Source organism: Ranitomeya imitator, chromosome 1, assembly GCF_032444005.1.
Source record: "Ranitomeya imitator isolate aRanImi1 chromosome 1, aRanImi1.pri, whole genome shotgun sequence".
NCBI classification, from domain to species: Eukaryota; Metazoa; Chordata; class Amphibia; order Anura; family Dendrobatidae; genus Ranitomeya; species Ranitomeya imitator.
The window spans coordinates 188,657,002-188,670,273 of NC_091282.1; the positions used below are offsets into that span (position 1 = coordinate 188,657,002).

At 45.6% G+C, this 13,272-nt stretch overlaps 1 protein-coding gene across 1 annotated transcript in view; it reads right to left on the minus strand.

Moving 5' to 3' along the window:
• MCC (MCC regulator of WNT signaling pathway) overlaps positions 1-10,853 on the minus strand; it is a 514,674-nt gene extending 503,821 nt beyond the window's left edge. Inside the window, exon 1 of the mRNA XM_069752911.1 lies at positions 10,629-10,853. Within this exon, the coding sequence (XP_069609012.1) occupies positions 10,629-10,762 (134 nt within the window). The 5' untranslated portion in view covers positions 10,763-10,853. The remainder of the gene's footprint in view (positions 1-10,628) is intronic.
• Between the last annotated feature and the right edge of the window lie 2,419 nt (positions 10,854-13,272).

Genomic DNA, 13,272 nt, shown 5'->3' on the forward strand with positions numbered 1-13,272 from the left:
AATCGACATACTGCGGCTCATAATCCTGTGCCACGGATGAGTTTACGCAGCCACCGCACTGACTGACAGCTGGCTCCGCACTGATAGAGACAGCCCTCTAACACTGAAATCCAGCGGCTCCCGGGAGAATAAAGTTAATTTCCTCCCAGCAGCCGGGCTTTCAGAACAGCGACTCGGCAGTTAGAATTCTATTACCCAGCAGATTAGCCCCATATCTGCAGATTAATATTATTTGGGGATATGAGAAGTTCCCTTTAACCCCTTCATGACCCAGCCTATTTTGACCTTAACGACCTGGCCGTTTTTTGCAATTCTGACCAGTGTCCCTTTATGAGGTAATAACTCAGGAACGCTTCAACGGATCCTAACGGTTCTGAGACTGTTTTTTCGTGACATATTGGGCTTCATGTTAGTGGTAAATTTAGGTCAATAATTTTTGCATTTATTTGTGAAAAAAATGGAAATTTGGCTAAAATTTTGAAAATTTCGCAATTTTCAAATTTTGAATTTTTATTCTGTTAACCCCTTTCTGACATTAGACGTACTATCCCGTCGAGGTGGGGTGGGCCCCTATGACCACCGACGGGATAGTACGTCATATGCGATCGGCAGCGCTCACGCGGGGAGCGCCGCCGATCGCGGCCGGGTGTCAGCTGCCTATCGCAGCTGACATCCGGCACTATGTGCCAGGAGCGGTCACAGATGATCGCGATGTGCCGGCGGTACAGGGAAGCATCGTGCAGGGAGGGGGCTCCCTGCGGGCTTCCCTGAGCCCCCCGCAGCAACGCGATGTGATCGCGTTGCTGCGAGGGTCTCCTCACCTCCCTCCCTGCACCAGGCCCGGATCCAAGATGGCCGCGGATCCGGGTCCTGCAGGGAGGGAGGTGGCTTCACAGAGCCTGCTCAGAGCAGGCACTGTGAAGCCTGCAGTGCTGCGCAAACTGTCAGATCATCGATCTGTGATGTCCCCCCCGGGACAAAATAAAAAAGTTTTTAAAAAAATTTCCAAATGTGTAAAAAAAAAAAAAAAAAAAAAAAAAAATTATTCCTAAATAATGAAAAAAAAAATAAATATATTATTCCCATAAATACATTTCTTCATCTAAATAAAAAAAAAAAAAACAATAAAAGTACACACATTTAGTATCGCCGCGTCAGTAACGACCTGACCTATAAAACTGGCCCACTAGTTGACCCCTTCAGTAAAAACCGTAAGAAAAAGAAAAAAAAAAACGAGGCAAAAAAACAACGCTTTATTATCATACCGCCAAACAAAAAGTGGAATAACACACGATCAAAAAGACAGATATAAATAACCATGGTACCGTTGAAAACGTCATCTTGTCCCGCAAAAAATGAGCCGCCATACAGCATCATCAGCAAAAAAATAAAAAGTTATAGTCCTGAGAATAAAGCGATGCAAAAATAATTATTTTTTCTGTAAAATAGTTTTTATCGTATAAAAGCGCCAAAACATAAAAAAATGATATAATTGAGGTGTCGCTGTAATCGTACTGACCCGAAGAATAAAACTGCTTTATCAATTTTACCTAACGCGGAACGGTATAAACGCCTCCCCCAAAAGAAATTCATGAATAGCTGGTTTTTGGTCATTCTTCCTCACAAAAATCGGAATAAAAAGCGATCAAAAAATGTCACGTGCCCAAAAATGTTACCAATAAAAACGGCAACTCGTCCCGCAAAAAACAAGACCTCACATGACTCTGTGGACCAAAATATGGAAAATTATAGCTCTCAAAATGTGGTAACGCAAAAAATATTTTTTGCAATAAAAAGCGTCTTTCAGTGTGTTACGGATGCTAATCATAAAAATCCGCTAAAAAACTTGCTAAAAAAGTAAATCAAACCCCCCTTCATCACCCTCTTAGTTAGGGAAAAATTAAAAAAAATGTATTTATTTCCATTTTCCCATTAGGGCTAGGGTTAGGGCTAGGGTTAGGGCTAAAGTTAGGGTTAGGGTTTAGATTACATTTACAGTTGGGAATATGGTTGGGATTAGGGTTAGGGGTGTGTCAGGGTTAGAGGTGTGGTTAGGGTTACCGTTGGAATTAGGGTTAGGGGTGTGTTTGGATTAGGGTTTCAGTTATAATTGGGGGGTTTCCACTGTTTAGGCACATCAGGGGCTCTCCAAACACGACATGGCGTCCGATCTCAATTCCAGCCAATTCTGCGTTGAAAAAGTAAAACAGTGCTCCTTCCCTTCCGAGCTCTCCCGTGTGCCCAAACAGGGGTTTACCCCAACATATGGGGTATCAGAGTACTCAGGACAAATAGGACAACTTTTGGGGTCCAATTTCTCCTGTTACCCTTGGGAAAATACAAAACTGGGGGCTAAAAAATAATTTTTGTGGGAAAAAAAAAAGATTTTTTATTTTCACGGCTCTGCGTTATAAACTGTAGTGAAACACTTGGGGGTTCAAAGTTCTCACAACACATCTAGATGAGTTCCCTGGGGGGTCTAGTTTCCAATATGGGGTCACTTGTGGGGGGTTTCTACTGTTTAGGTATATTAGGGGCTCTGCAAACTATTCCATCTAAGTCTGCATTCCAAATGGCGCTCCTTCCCTTCTAAGCCCTCCCATGCGCCCAAACAGTGGTTCCTCCCACATATTGTGTATAATCTCACTCAGGACAAATTGGGCAACAAATTTTGGGGTCCAATTTCTCCTGTTACCCTCGGGAAAATAGAAAACTGGGGGCTAAAAAAATAATTTTTGTGGGAAAAAATTTTTGTTTTATTTTTACGGCTCTGCATTATAAACTTCTGTGAAGCCCTTGGTGGGTCAAAGCGCTCAAAACACATCTAGATAAGTTCCTTAGGGGGTCTACTTTCCAAAATGGTGTCACTTGTGGGGGGTTTCAATGTTTAGGCACATCAGTGGCTCTCCAAACGCAACATGGCGTCCCATCTCAATTCCAGTCAATTTCGCATTGAAAAGTCAAACGGCGCTCCTTCCCTTCCGAGCTCTCCCATGCGCCCAAACAGTTGTTTACCCCCACATATGGGGCATCAGCGTACTCAGGACAAATTGTACAACAACTTTTGGGGTCCATTTTCTCCTGTTACCCTTGGTAAAATAAAACAAATTGGAGCTGAAGTAAATTTTTTGTGAAAAAAAGTTAAATGTTCATTTTTATTTAAACATTCCAAAAATTCCTGTGAAGCACCAGAAGAGTTAATAAACTTCTTGAATATGGTTTTGAGCACCATGAGGGGTGTAGTTTTTAGAATGGTGTCACACTTGGGTATGTTCTATCATATAGACCCCTCAAAATGACTTAATGAGATGTGGTTCCTAAAAAAAAAAATGGTGTTGTAAAAATGAGAAATTGCTGGTCAACTTTTAACCCTTATAACTCCCTAACAAAAAAAAATGTTGGTTCCAAAATTGTGCTGATGTAAAGTAGACATGTGGGAAATGTTACTTATTAAGTATTTTGTGTGACATATCTCTGTGATTTAATTGCATAAAAATTCAAAGTTGGAAAATTGCGAAATTTTCATAATTTTCGCCAAATTTCTGTTTTTTTCACAAATAAACGCAGGTACTATCAAAGAATTTTTACCACTATCATGAAGTACAATATGTCACGAGAAAACAATGTCAGAATCACTGGGATCCGTTGAAGCGTTCCAGAGTTATAACCTCATAAAGGGACAGTGGTCAGAATTGTAAAAATTGGCCCGGTCATTAACGTTAAAACCACCCTTGGGGGTAAAGGGATTAAAGCAGAGAGTTATGTGACACAAAATAGTTAATAAATAACATTTCCCACATGTCTACTTTACATCAGCACAATTTTGGAAACAAAATTTTTTTTTGCTAGGAAGTTATAAGGGTTAAAATTTGACCAGCAATTTATCATTTTTACAACGAAATTTACAAAACCATTTTTTTAGGGACCACCTCACATTTGAAGTCAGTTTGAGGGGTCTGTATGGCTGAAAATACCCAAAAGTGACACCATTCTAAAAACTGCATTCCTCAAGGTACTCAAAACCACATTCAAGAAGTTTATTAACGCTTCAGGTACTTCACAGCAGCAGAAGCAACATGGAAAGAACAAATGAACATTTAACTTTTTAGTCACAAAAATGATGTTTTAGCAACAATTTTTTTATTTTCCCAAGGGTAAAAAGAGAAATTGGACCCCAAACTTTATTGTACAATTTGTCCTGAGTAGGCCGATATCTCATATGTGGGGGGGGGGACCACTCTCTGGGCGCACGACAGGGCTCGGAAGGGAAGTAGCGCCATTTGACTTTTTCAATGAAAAATTTGCTCCAATCTTTAGCGGACACCATGTCGCGTTTGGAGAGCCCCTGTGTGCCTAAACATTAGAGCTCCCCCCACAAGTGACCCCATTATGGAAACTAGACTCCCCAACGAGCTTATCTAGATGCATAGAGAGCACTTTGAACCCCCAGGTGCTTCACAAATTGATCCGTAAAAATGAAAAAGTACTTTTTTTTTTCACAAAAAAATTTCATTTAGCCTCAATTTGTGCATTTCCACATGGGCAACAGGATAAAATTGATCCTAAAATTTATTGGGCAATTTCTCCTCAGTACACGGATACCTCACATGTGGGGGTAAACCACTGTTTGGGCACATGGCAGGGCTCGGAAGGGAAGGAGCGCCATTTGACTTTTTGAATGAAAAATTAGCTCCAATCACTAGCGGACACGATGTCGCGTTTGGAGAGCCCTGTGTGCCTAAACATTGGAGCTCCCCCACATGTGACCCCATTTTGGAAGCTAGACCTCCCATGGATCTAATCTAGATGTGCGGTGACCACTTTAAACCCCCAAGTGCTTCACATAAGTTTATAACGCAGAGCCGTGAAAATAAAAATTTATTTTTCTTTCCTCAAAAATTATTTTTTAGCCTGCAATTTTTTATTTTCACAAGAGTAACAGGAGAAATTGGACCGCAAAAGTTGTTGTCCAGCTTGTCCTGAGCACGAAGATACCCCATATGTGGGGGTAAACCACTGATTGGACACACGTCGGAGTTCGGAAGGGAAGTAGTGACGTTTTGAAATGCAGACTTTGATGGAATGGTCTGCGGGCGTCACGTTGCATTTGCAGAGCCCCTGATGAGCCTAAACAGTAGAAACCCCCCACAAGTGACCCCATTTTGGAAACTAGACCCCCCAAGGAACTTACCTAGATGTGTGGTGAGCACTTTGAACCCCCAAGTGCTTCACAGAAGTTTATAACGCAGAGCCGTGAAAATAAAAAATCATTTTTCTTTCCTCAAAAATTGTTTTAGCAAGCAATTTTTTATTTTCGCAAGAGTAACAGGAGAAATTGGACCCCAACAGTTGTTGCCCATTTTGTCCTGAGTACGCTGGTACCCCATATGTGGGGATAAACCACTGTTTGGGCGCACGTCAGGGCTCAGAAGGGAGGGAGCACCATTTGACTTTTTGAATGCAAGATTGGCTGGAATCAATGGTGGCGCCATGTTGCGTTTAGAGAGCCCTGATGTGCCTAAACAGTGGAAACCCCTCAATTCTCACTCCAACACTAGCCCCAACACACCCCTAACCCTAATCCCAACTGTAGCCATAACCCTAATCACAACCCTAACCCCAACACACCCCTAACCTCAACCCTAACCCCAATCCCAACCCTAACCCTAATCCCAACCCTAACCCCAACACACCCCTAACCACAAACCTAATCTTAACCCTATTTCCAACCCTAGCCGTAATTCCAACCCTAAGGCTATGTGCCCACGTTGCGGATTCGTGTGAGATTTTTCCGCACGATTTTTGAAAAATCTGCAGGTAAAAGGCACTGCGTTTTACCTGCGGATTTACCGTGGATTTCCAGTGTTTTTTTGTGCGGATTTCACCTGCGGATTCCTATTGAGGAACAGATGTAAAACACTGTGGAATCCGCACAAAGAATTGACATGCTGCGGAAAATACAGTGCAGCGTTTCCGCGCTGTATTTTCCGCACCATGGGCACAGCAGATTTGGTTTTCCAAAGGTTTACATGGTACTGTAAACCTGATGGAAAACTGATACGTATCCGCAGTGGCCAATCCGCTGCGGGTCCGCGGCCAATCCGCTGCGGATCCGCGGCCAAATCCGCACCATTTGCACATAGCCTAATTCTAACCCTAGCCCTAACCCTAGTGGAAAAAATAAAAAATATTTTCTTTATTTTATCATTGTCCCTACCTATGAAGGTGATAAAGGGGGAGGGGTCAGTGATCAAAATATACCTGGAAGATTCGGCGGGCGCTCAGCGTGTGCGCCCGCCATTTTGGAAGATGGCGGCGCCTAGGGAGAAGACGGACGGACATCGGGAGGCCTGGTAAGTATGGGGGGGGGGAGATCGGAGCACGGGGGGTGGGATAGGAGAAAAAACACCAGCAAGAATAAAGTGTTTTAGAAGAGATCAGGTAACGTCCAGAAGCTACTAGTGTAAAGCAGGTAATAGGTTTACAAAACCCAAGAGAAATGTAATGAGTCCTAAAGAGTTTTCTTCTTGAAAAAACAGATTGTTTATACTCTAATAGGACATGTCACGAAGAGGGGTTTTTGCAGTGTTTTACAATAGAAACTCTAAGGGTATGTACACACGTCCGGATTTTTAGCGTTTTTTTGCGGAATTTCGCTATAAAAACGCTATAAATCCGCATAAAAAACGCTAAAATTATGTATTCTATCATTTAGAATGCATTCCGCATTTTTTGTGCAGATGTATACGTTTTTTTCCGCAAAAAGAATGGACATGCTCATTCTTTTTGCGGATTTAATAGCAAAACTGACATTCAGGGGGAAAAAAAAAAACGCAAAAAATCCGCGCAAAAAACGCGCAAATTCCACGCTGAAAAAAAAACGCGAATTTCTGGCAGAATTCTCAGGATTTTGTCAGGAAAAAAACCTGACGTGTGCACATACCCTAAAACTGGTGTTTTTAAGATTTTCTACTGCAAAAACTGAGAAAAAATACCTCAGTATGAGCCGACCTAAGGCCGGGGTCACACTACCGTAGAATACAGATGAGTGCTATGGGGCAAAACATCACATAGCACTCAGACCAGTGTTAATCTATGGGGTAGCTCCCATCACTGTTTATTTTCTTTGGCGTATTCAGCGTGCGTGTAAAATAGCAGCATGCTGCGATTGTCAACAAGACTTGTTCGAGACTCGCCAATGCAAGTCTATGGGGGTGAGAAAAATTTTTAAAATAAAATCGCACAGCACTCAGACCATGTGAATGCTGTCCGATTTTTACGTACCGGTGTCCTTTGAAAAGCCGGCAATTCATGCGCTGCATACTTTAAAATCATACTGACAGGTTAGAATATAATAGAGATAGATAGATAGATAGATAGATAGATAGATAGATAGATAGATAGATAGATAGATAGATAGATAGATAGATGTCAGTGACACACACATATCGTATATACATGTATTTATATTACATAGATAGAAGAAAAGTTGATAATTCAGCTGCAGTATTCTTTAAATTCACTGCAGGAGCCGACAGGATAGAAGAGATGGATTACATACAGTAAATATAAATGGAATAGGTAGATGTCAGAGAGAAATACAATTAGTACAGTGTGTGCAAATTACTGTACATGTATTTAATAAAAGATTTTTTGAAAAAAAATGGCGTGGGCTCCCGCGCCATTTTTGTAACCAGCAGCGCGAAAGCCGACGGAGGCTGATGTTTATAGCCTAGGAAAGGAGTAATACCCATGGAGATTCCCAGGCTATTAATATCAGCTCACAGCTATATAATTAGCCTTTACTGGCTATTAAAATGGGGGACCCCCCAAAAAAGACGTGAGGTCCCCCTATAATTAATAACTAGCAAAGGCTATGCAGACAGCTGCAGGATATTAATAGCCTAGGAAGGGGTCATGGATGCTGCCCCCCCCCAGGCTAAAAGCCATTAACGAAGTAATTTTTTACTTAGCCTCGCTCTTCCCACTTGCACTGTAAAGGTGGTAAGTGGGGTGATAGTTGGGGACGATTGGTGTCACCCCGAGGTCAGAAATTCTGCGCCGATGTCAGAAAGGTGAAGTGAGTTCATTGGCCGTGAACTTCTGTTCCCTGTCTGACGGCACCACGAGCAGGAGAACTTTCTCACGTTCGCGGTGCCCTCAGACAGAGAATAGAAGTGCTCATTGTCTCTGCTGGATGACAGGCTGCATGGTCGCATGATGCAGCCTGTCATCTAGATGTAGCAGAGCTGGACCCGCCGTGGGACAAATGGATTAAAATCATCTCTGTGGAAAGGTGAGGAATACTGTGTTTTTTTACCTCTTTTGCAGATGACGAGGGCAAAGGGGGGGGGGGGTCTAGTGGAATAGACGGGGTCGTAAGTATGGTTTAATTAAGAATATTAAGGAGTCTGTGTCATTCTTTCAATTAAAGGACTTTTTTCTGGGTGTCTGTTTTCTTACAATGTGACTATGGGGTTAGCAATGGAGGCATCTTATTGACGCCTCTCCATTACTAACCTCAGGGTTTGATGTCATCTGACAGTGATATCAAACCCCCCCTTCCCAACTATCACCCCATTTTCGACCGCAACAGGGCAAGTGGGAAGAGCAAGGCTAAGTGTCAGAATTGGCACATCTTACAGATGCACCTTTTCTGGGGTGGATGGGAGCTGATGTTTTTAGCCTGGGGGGGGCAGCATCCATGGCCCCTTCCTCGGCTATTAAAGGGAACCTGTCACCCCGTTTTTTCAGATTGAGATATAAATACTGTTAATAGGGCCTGCGCTGTGCGTTACTATAGTGTATGTAGTGTACCCTGATTCCCCACCTACGCTGCGCAATACATTACCAAAGTCGCCGTTTTCGCCTGTCAATCAGGCTGGTCAGGTCGGGTGGGCGTGTTCACAGCGCTGTTTCTTCCTCAGCTTTACGTTGGTGGCGTAGTGGTGTGCGCATGTTGAGGTGACTAATCCACTGTGGGCACGTGAACAAGGAGCGCGCGATCTGCGCTATCACCCCGTCATCGGTGCAAACTCGGCTTTGGGAAAATGGCCGCCGCGATCTCTTGTGCGCACACGCGGCATCCCGCGGCCATTTTCCTGAAGCCCCGTGCAGCAGAGCACTCCATCTGCGCACGCGCGGCCCCAGGAAGATGGCCGCCCCCACCGATGACAGGGGGTGATAGCGCAGATCGCGCGCTCCTTGTTCACGTGCCCACAGTGGATTAGTCACCTCAACATGCGCACACCACTACGCAACCAACGTAAAGCTGAGGAAGAAACAGCGCTGTGAACACGCCCACCCGACCTGACCAGCCTGATTGACAGGCGAAAACGGCGACTTTGGTAATGTATTGCGCAGCGTAGGTGGGGAATCAGGGTACACTACATACACTATAGTAACGCACAGCGCAGGCCCTATTTAACAGTATTTATATCTCAATCTGAAAAAACGGGGTGACAGGTTCCCTTTAATATCAGCCCACAGCTGTCTGCATAGCATTTGCTGGTTATTAATTATAGGGGGCCCCATGTCTTTTTTGGGGGTCCCCCATTTTAATAGCCAGTAAAGGCTAATTGTACAGCTGTGAGCTGATATTAATAGCCTGGGAAGCTCCATGGGTATTACCCCTTCCCAGGCTATAAACATCGGACCCCAGCCATCCGTTTTCCCTCTGCTGGTTACAAAAATGGCAGAGGAGCCCACGCAATTTTTTTTTTTTTTTTTACAAAAAATTACCTTTATATTAAATACATGTCCAGTAATTTGCACACACTGTACTAATTGTGTTTATCACTGACACCTATTCTATTTGTATTTACGGTATGTAATCCATCCATTCTATCCTGTCGGCTCCTACAGTGATTTACAGAACACGGCAGATAAATTACGGCTAATTGTGAAAAAACAGATTGTACTCGCATGACACTCATGCGACTCTCGGCAGGGAGACTGGGACCGATTTTTCATACCCAAGTGTGACCCTAGCCTTAGAGTTAGTCTCCGCAGAGAAGATTTCCATATGAACTACCCACAAATCGCCCCCATCATCTCCAGTGGGTAATCTGCACTGTTGGTCATTCCATTGACGTCACCTAGTGAACAATCTTCCTGGGCACCGCAGTGGGTGGTCGTACACAATGGGTTGGGGTATTCCACCCACAGACCCCCACAGCGATCACCAGTGGGCAGCCCCAGATTCTGGTGCACTTACACCTCAGTGTGAACATGGCCTTAGGTAAAATGTGACATATCTGCCATGAATCCTGTGAGGCTGAGCCCCAATCTCACATCCAGGGATGGCTCATGTGCCCACGCTGCCCTTCATAAACTGTTCTGAGCACATGGGCACAAATGTACAAACTCACTTCTCAGTGCAATGGGAGCAGCGCCCTGAGCACTGATCCTGCCAGCACATTCCCTGCCTGCTGCACCCAGGAAAGGTGGGCAGCTCCGGGGCACAGCAGGGCAGAATGAGTGGAGCCCCTGTGCCCCCAGGGCCCGGAGGGTGGCATCAGCAGTGGGCACAGGAGGGCGCTCAGCCCGGCCTCCTGCACTCACAGGGGGATAAGTGCCCCCTGCAGCCAACTATTCAGGAGTAAGTTGGAAAGTTGCGCCCCCCATACCTGCTGATATAGCCGTCGCCGTCCCCATCACAGGTCTGGAAGAGGCGCCTCATCCTCTCCTCCTCGCCGGTGCTGGAGGTGTCGCTGCTCCCGCTGCAGCTGCTGCTCCCGGTGACTTCCACAGCCGCCGCCATAGTGCACGGCTGGCGTCCACAGACTGCCCACTGCTGGCTAGGAACAGCCCGGAGCCAGCTGCGGACACAGCCACCGGTTCCCCGCCCAGCTCTCCTCTCTCCCGGGGGCTGTTCCTTCCCCGCTCCCCTCCCACACCCTCCTCTCATTCCTTGCGCTGAGTGCGCTCCCCCGCTGAGGTGAATAGTGAGGAGGGAGAAGTTCATGGCGGGTCCATGAGGTCAGGATGCCAGGCTGTGCCCTGATGTTGGGCTGTGCCCTGGATGTCTGGCTGTGCCCTGGATGTCTGGCTGTGCCCTGGATGCCTGGCTGTGCCCAGGATGCAAGGTTGTGCGTTGATGCCAGGCTATGCCTTGATACCAGGCTGTGCCCTGATGCCAGGCTGTGCCTTGATGCCTGGCTGTGCCCTAGATGCCAGGCTGTGCCCTGAGGTTGGGATGTGCCCTGGATGCCAGGTTATGCTCTGGATGTCGGGCTGTGCCCTGATGTCAGGCTGAAGTCCTGGATGCCAGGTTGTGCCCTGATGTCAGGCTGTACGCTGGATGCCAGGCTGTGCCCTGGATCTGTCAGGCTGAGTCCTAGATGCCAGGTTGTGCCCTGATGTCAGTCTGTGCCCTGATGCCAGGCTGTGCCCTGGATGTCAGGTTGTGCCCTAGGGCAGTCTATGGAGCATCCCCTGAAATCAGAGAAATGCCCAGAAATCACAAGCTCCTGTCTGATTCGTGACAACTTGTTACCCATATTTTTATCTAGTGTATAAGCCTGTCTGATGCTGGGAAAGCTGGGCACAGCCTCCAGATATAGCCAAATTTGTAGCTTTTATTCACATCTTGCTTTTTTGTCACATTTGTTTAAGTGAAAGTTTTGCCTTAATTTATGAAACACATGTGGTGTACAGATGACAGATACTGAGAAGGATTTATTTTAGGGCAGAAAATACCCTGTAGATAGGGTTACATGCACACACACAGCAGACCTGATGCAGCTAAACCGCTGCGTTTCTTTCTACAAAATTGTTAGAACTATTATGGAACAGAAGAGAACCTAAAAATCATGGGTCCCATAACAAAAATTTTAATTGGGCCATTAATCTGTCACCCAAATATATATACATATATATATACTAGACGGTGGCCCGATTCTAACGCATCGGGTATTCTAGAATATGCATGTCCACGTAGTAAATTTCCCAGCCACGTAGTATATTGCACAGCTCACGTAGTATATTGCCCAGTCATGTAGTATATTGCCCATCCACGTACTATATTGCCCAGTCATGTAGTATATTGCACAGCTACATAGTATATTACCCAGCCACGTAGTATATTGCCCAGCCACGTAGTATATAGCAATGTGGGCATCATATCCTTGTTAAAAAAAAAAAAGAATTAAAATAAAAAATCTATATAATTGTCTAAGGGTCACTTCCGTCTGTCTGTCTGTCATGGATATTCATTGGTCGCGGCCTCTGTCTGTCATGGAAATCCAAGTCACTGATTGGTCGCGGCAAAACAGCCACGACCAATCAGCGACGGAAACAAACCGGAAGAAAATGGCCGCTCCATACTCCCCGCAGTCAGTGTTCCCGGCGCCCACTCCATACTCCCCGCAGTCAGTGTGCCAGGCGCCTGCTCCACACTCCCTGCTCCATACTCCCTGCGGCGCAGTCAGTGTCGCCGGCGCCCGCTCCATACTCCCCCGCTGCATACTCCCCGCGGAACAGTCAGTGTCCCCGGCGCCCGCTCCATACTCCCCGCTCCAAACTCCCCGCAGTCAGTGTCCCCGGCGCCCGCTCCATACTCCCCGCAGTCAGTGTCCCCGGCGCCCGCTCCATACTCCCTTCAGTCAGCGCCCGCTCCATACTCCCCTCGGTCACCGCTCACACAGGGTTAATGCCAGCGGTAACGGACCGCGTTATGCCGCGGGTAACGCACTCCGTAACCGCTGCTATTAACCCTGTGTGACCAAGTTTGCCGATGCAGCATCAATAGTAAACAGATGTAATGTTAAAAATAATAAAAAAATAAAAAACCTGCTATTCTCACCTGTCGTCGGACGATGCGCTCGCGAGACCACTAAGTCATCTGGGTAATTTTGCAATGCATTCTGGGAACGGAAGATGGTGGCCGCATCGCACAGCTTCGCTGGATCCCAGGAGTGAGTATATAACTATTTTTTATTTTAATTATTTTTTTTAACAGGGATATGGTGCACACACTGCTAAATACTGCGTGGGCAGTGTTATATACCTACGTATCTGGGCAATATACTACGTGACTGGGCAATATACTACGTGACTGGCAAATATACTACGTGACTGGGCAATATACTACGTGACTGGGCAATATACTACGTGACTGGGCAATATACTACGTCGCTAGGCAATATACTATGTGACTGGGCAATATACTACGTGACTGGGCAATATACTACGTGACTGGGCAATAAACTACGTGACTGGGCAATATACTATGTGACTGGGCAATATACTACGTGACTGGGCAATATACTA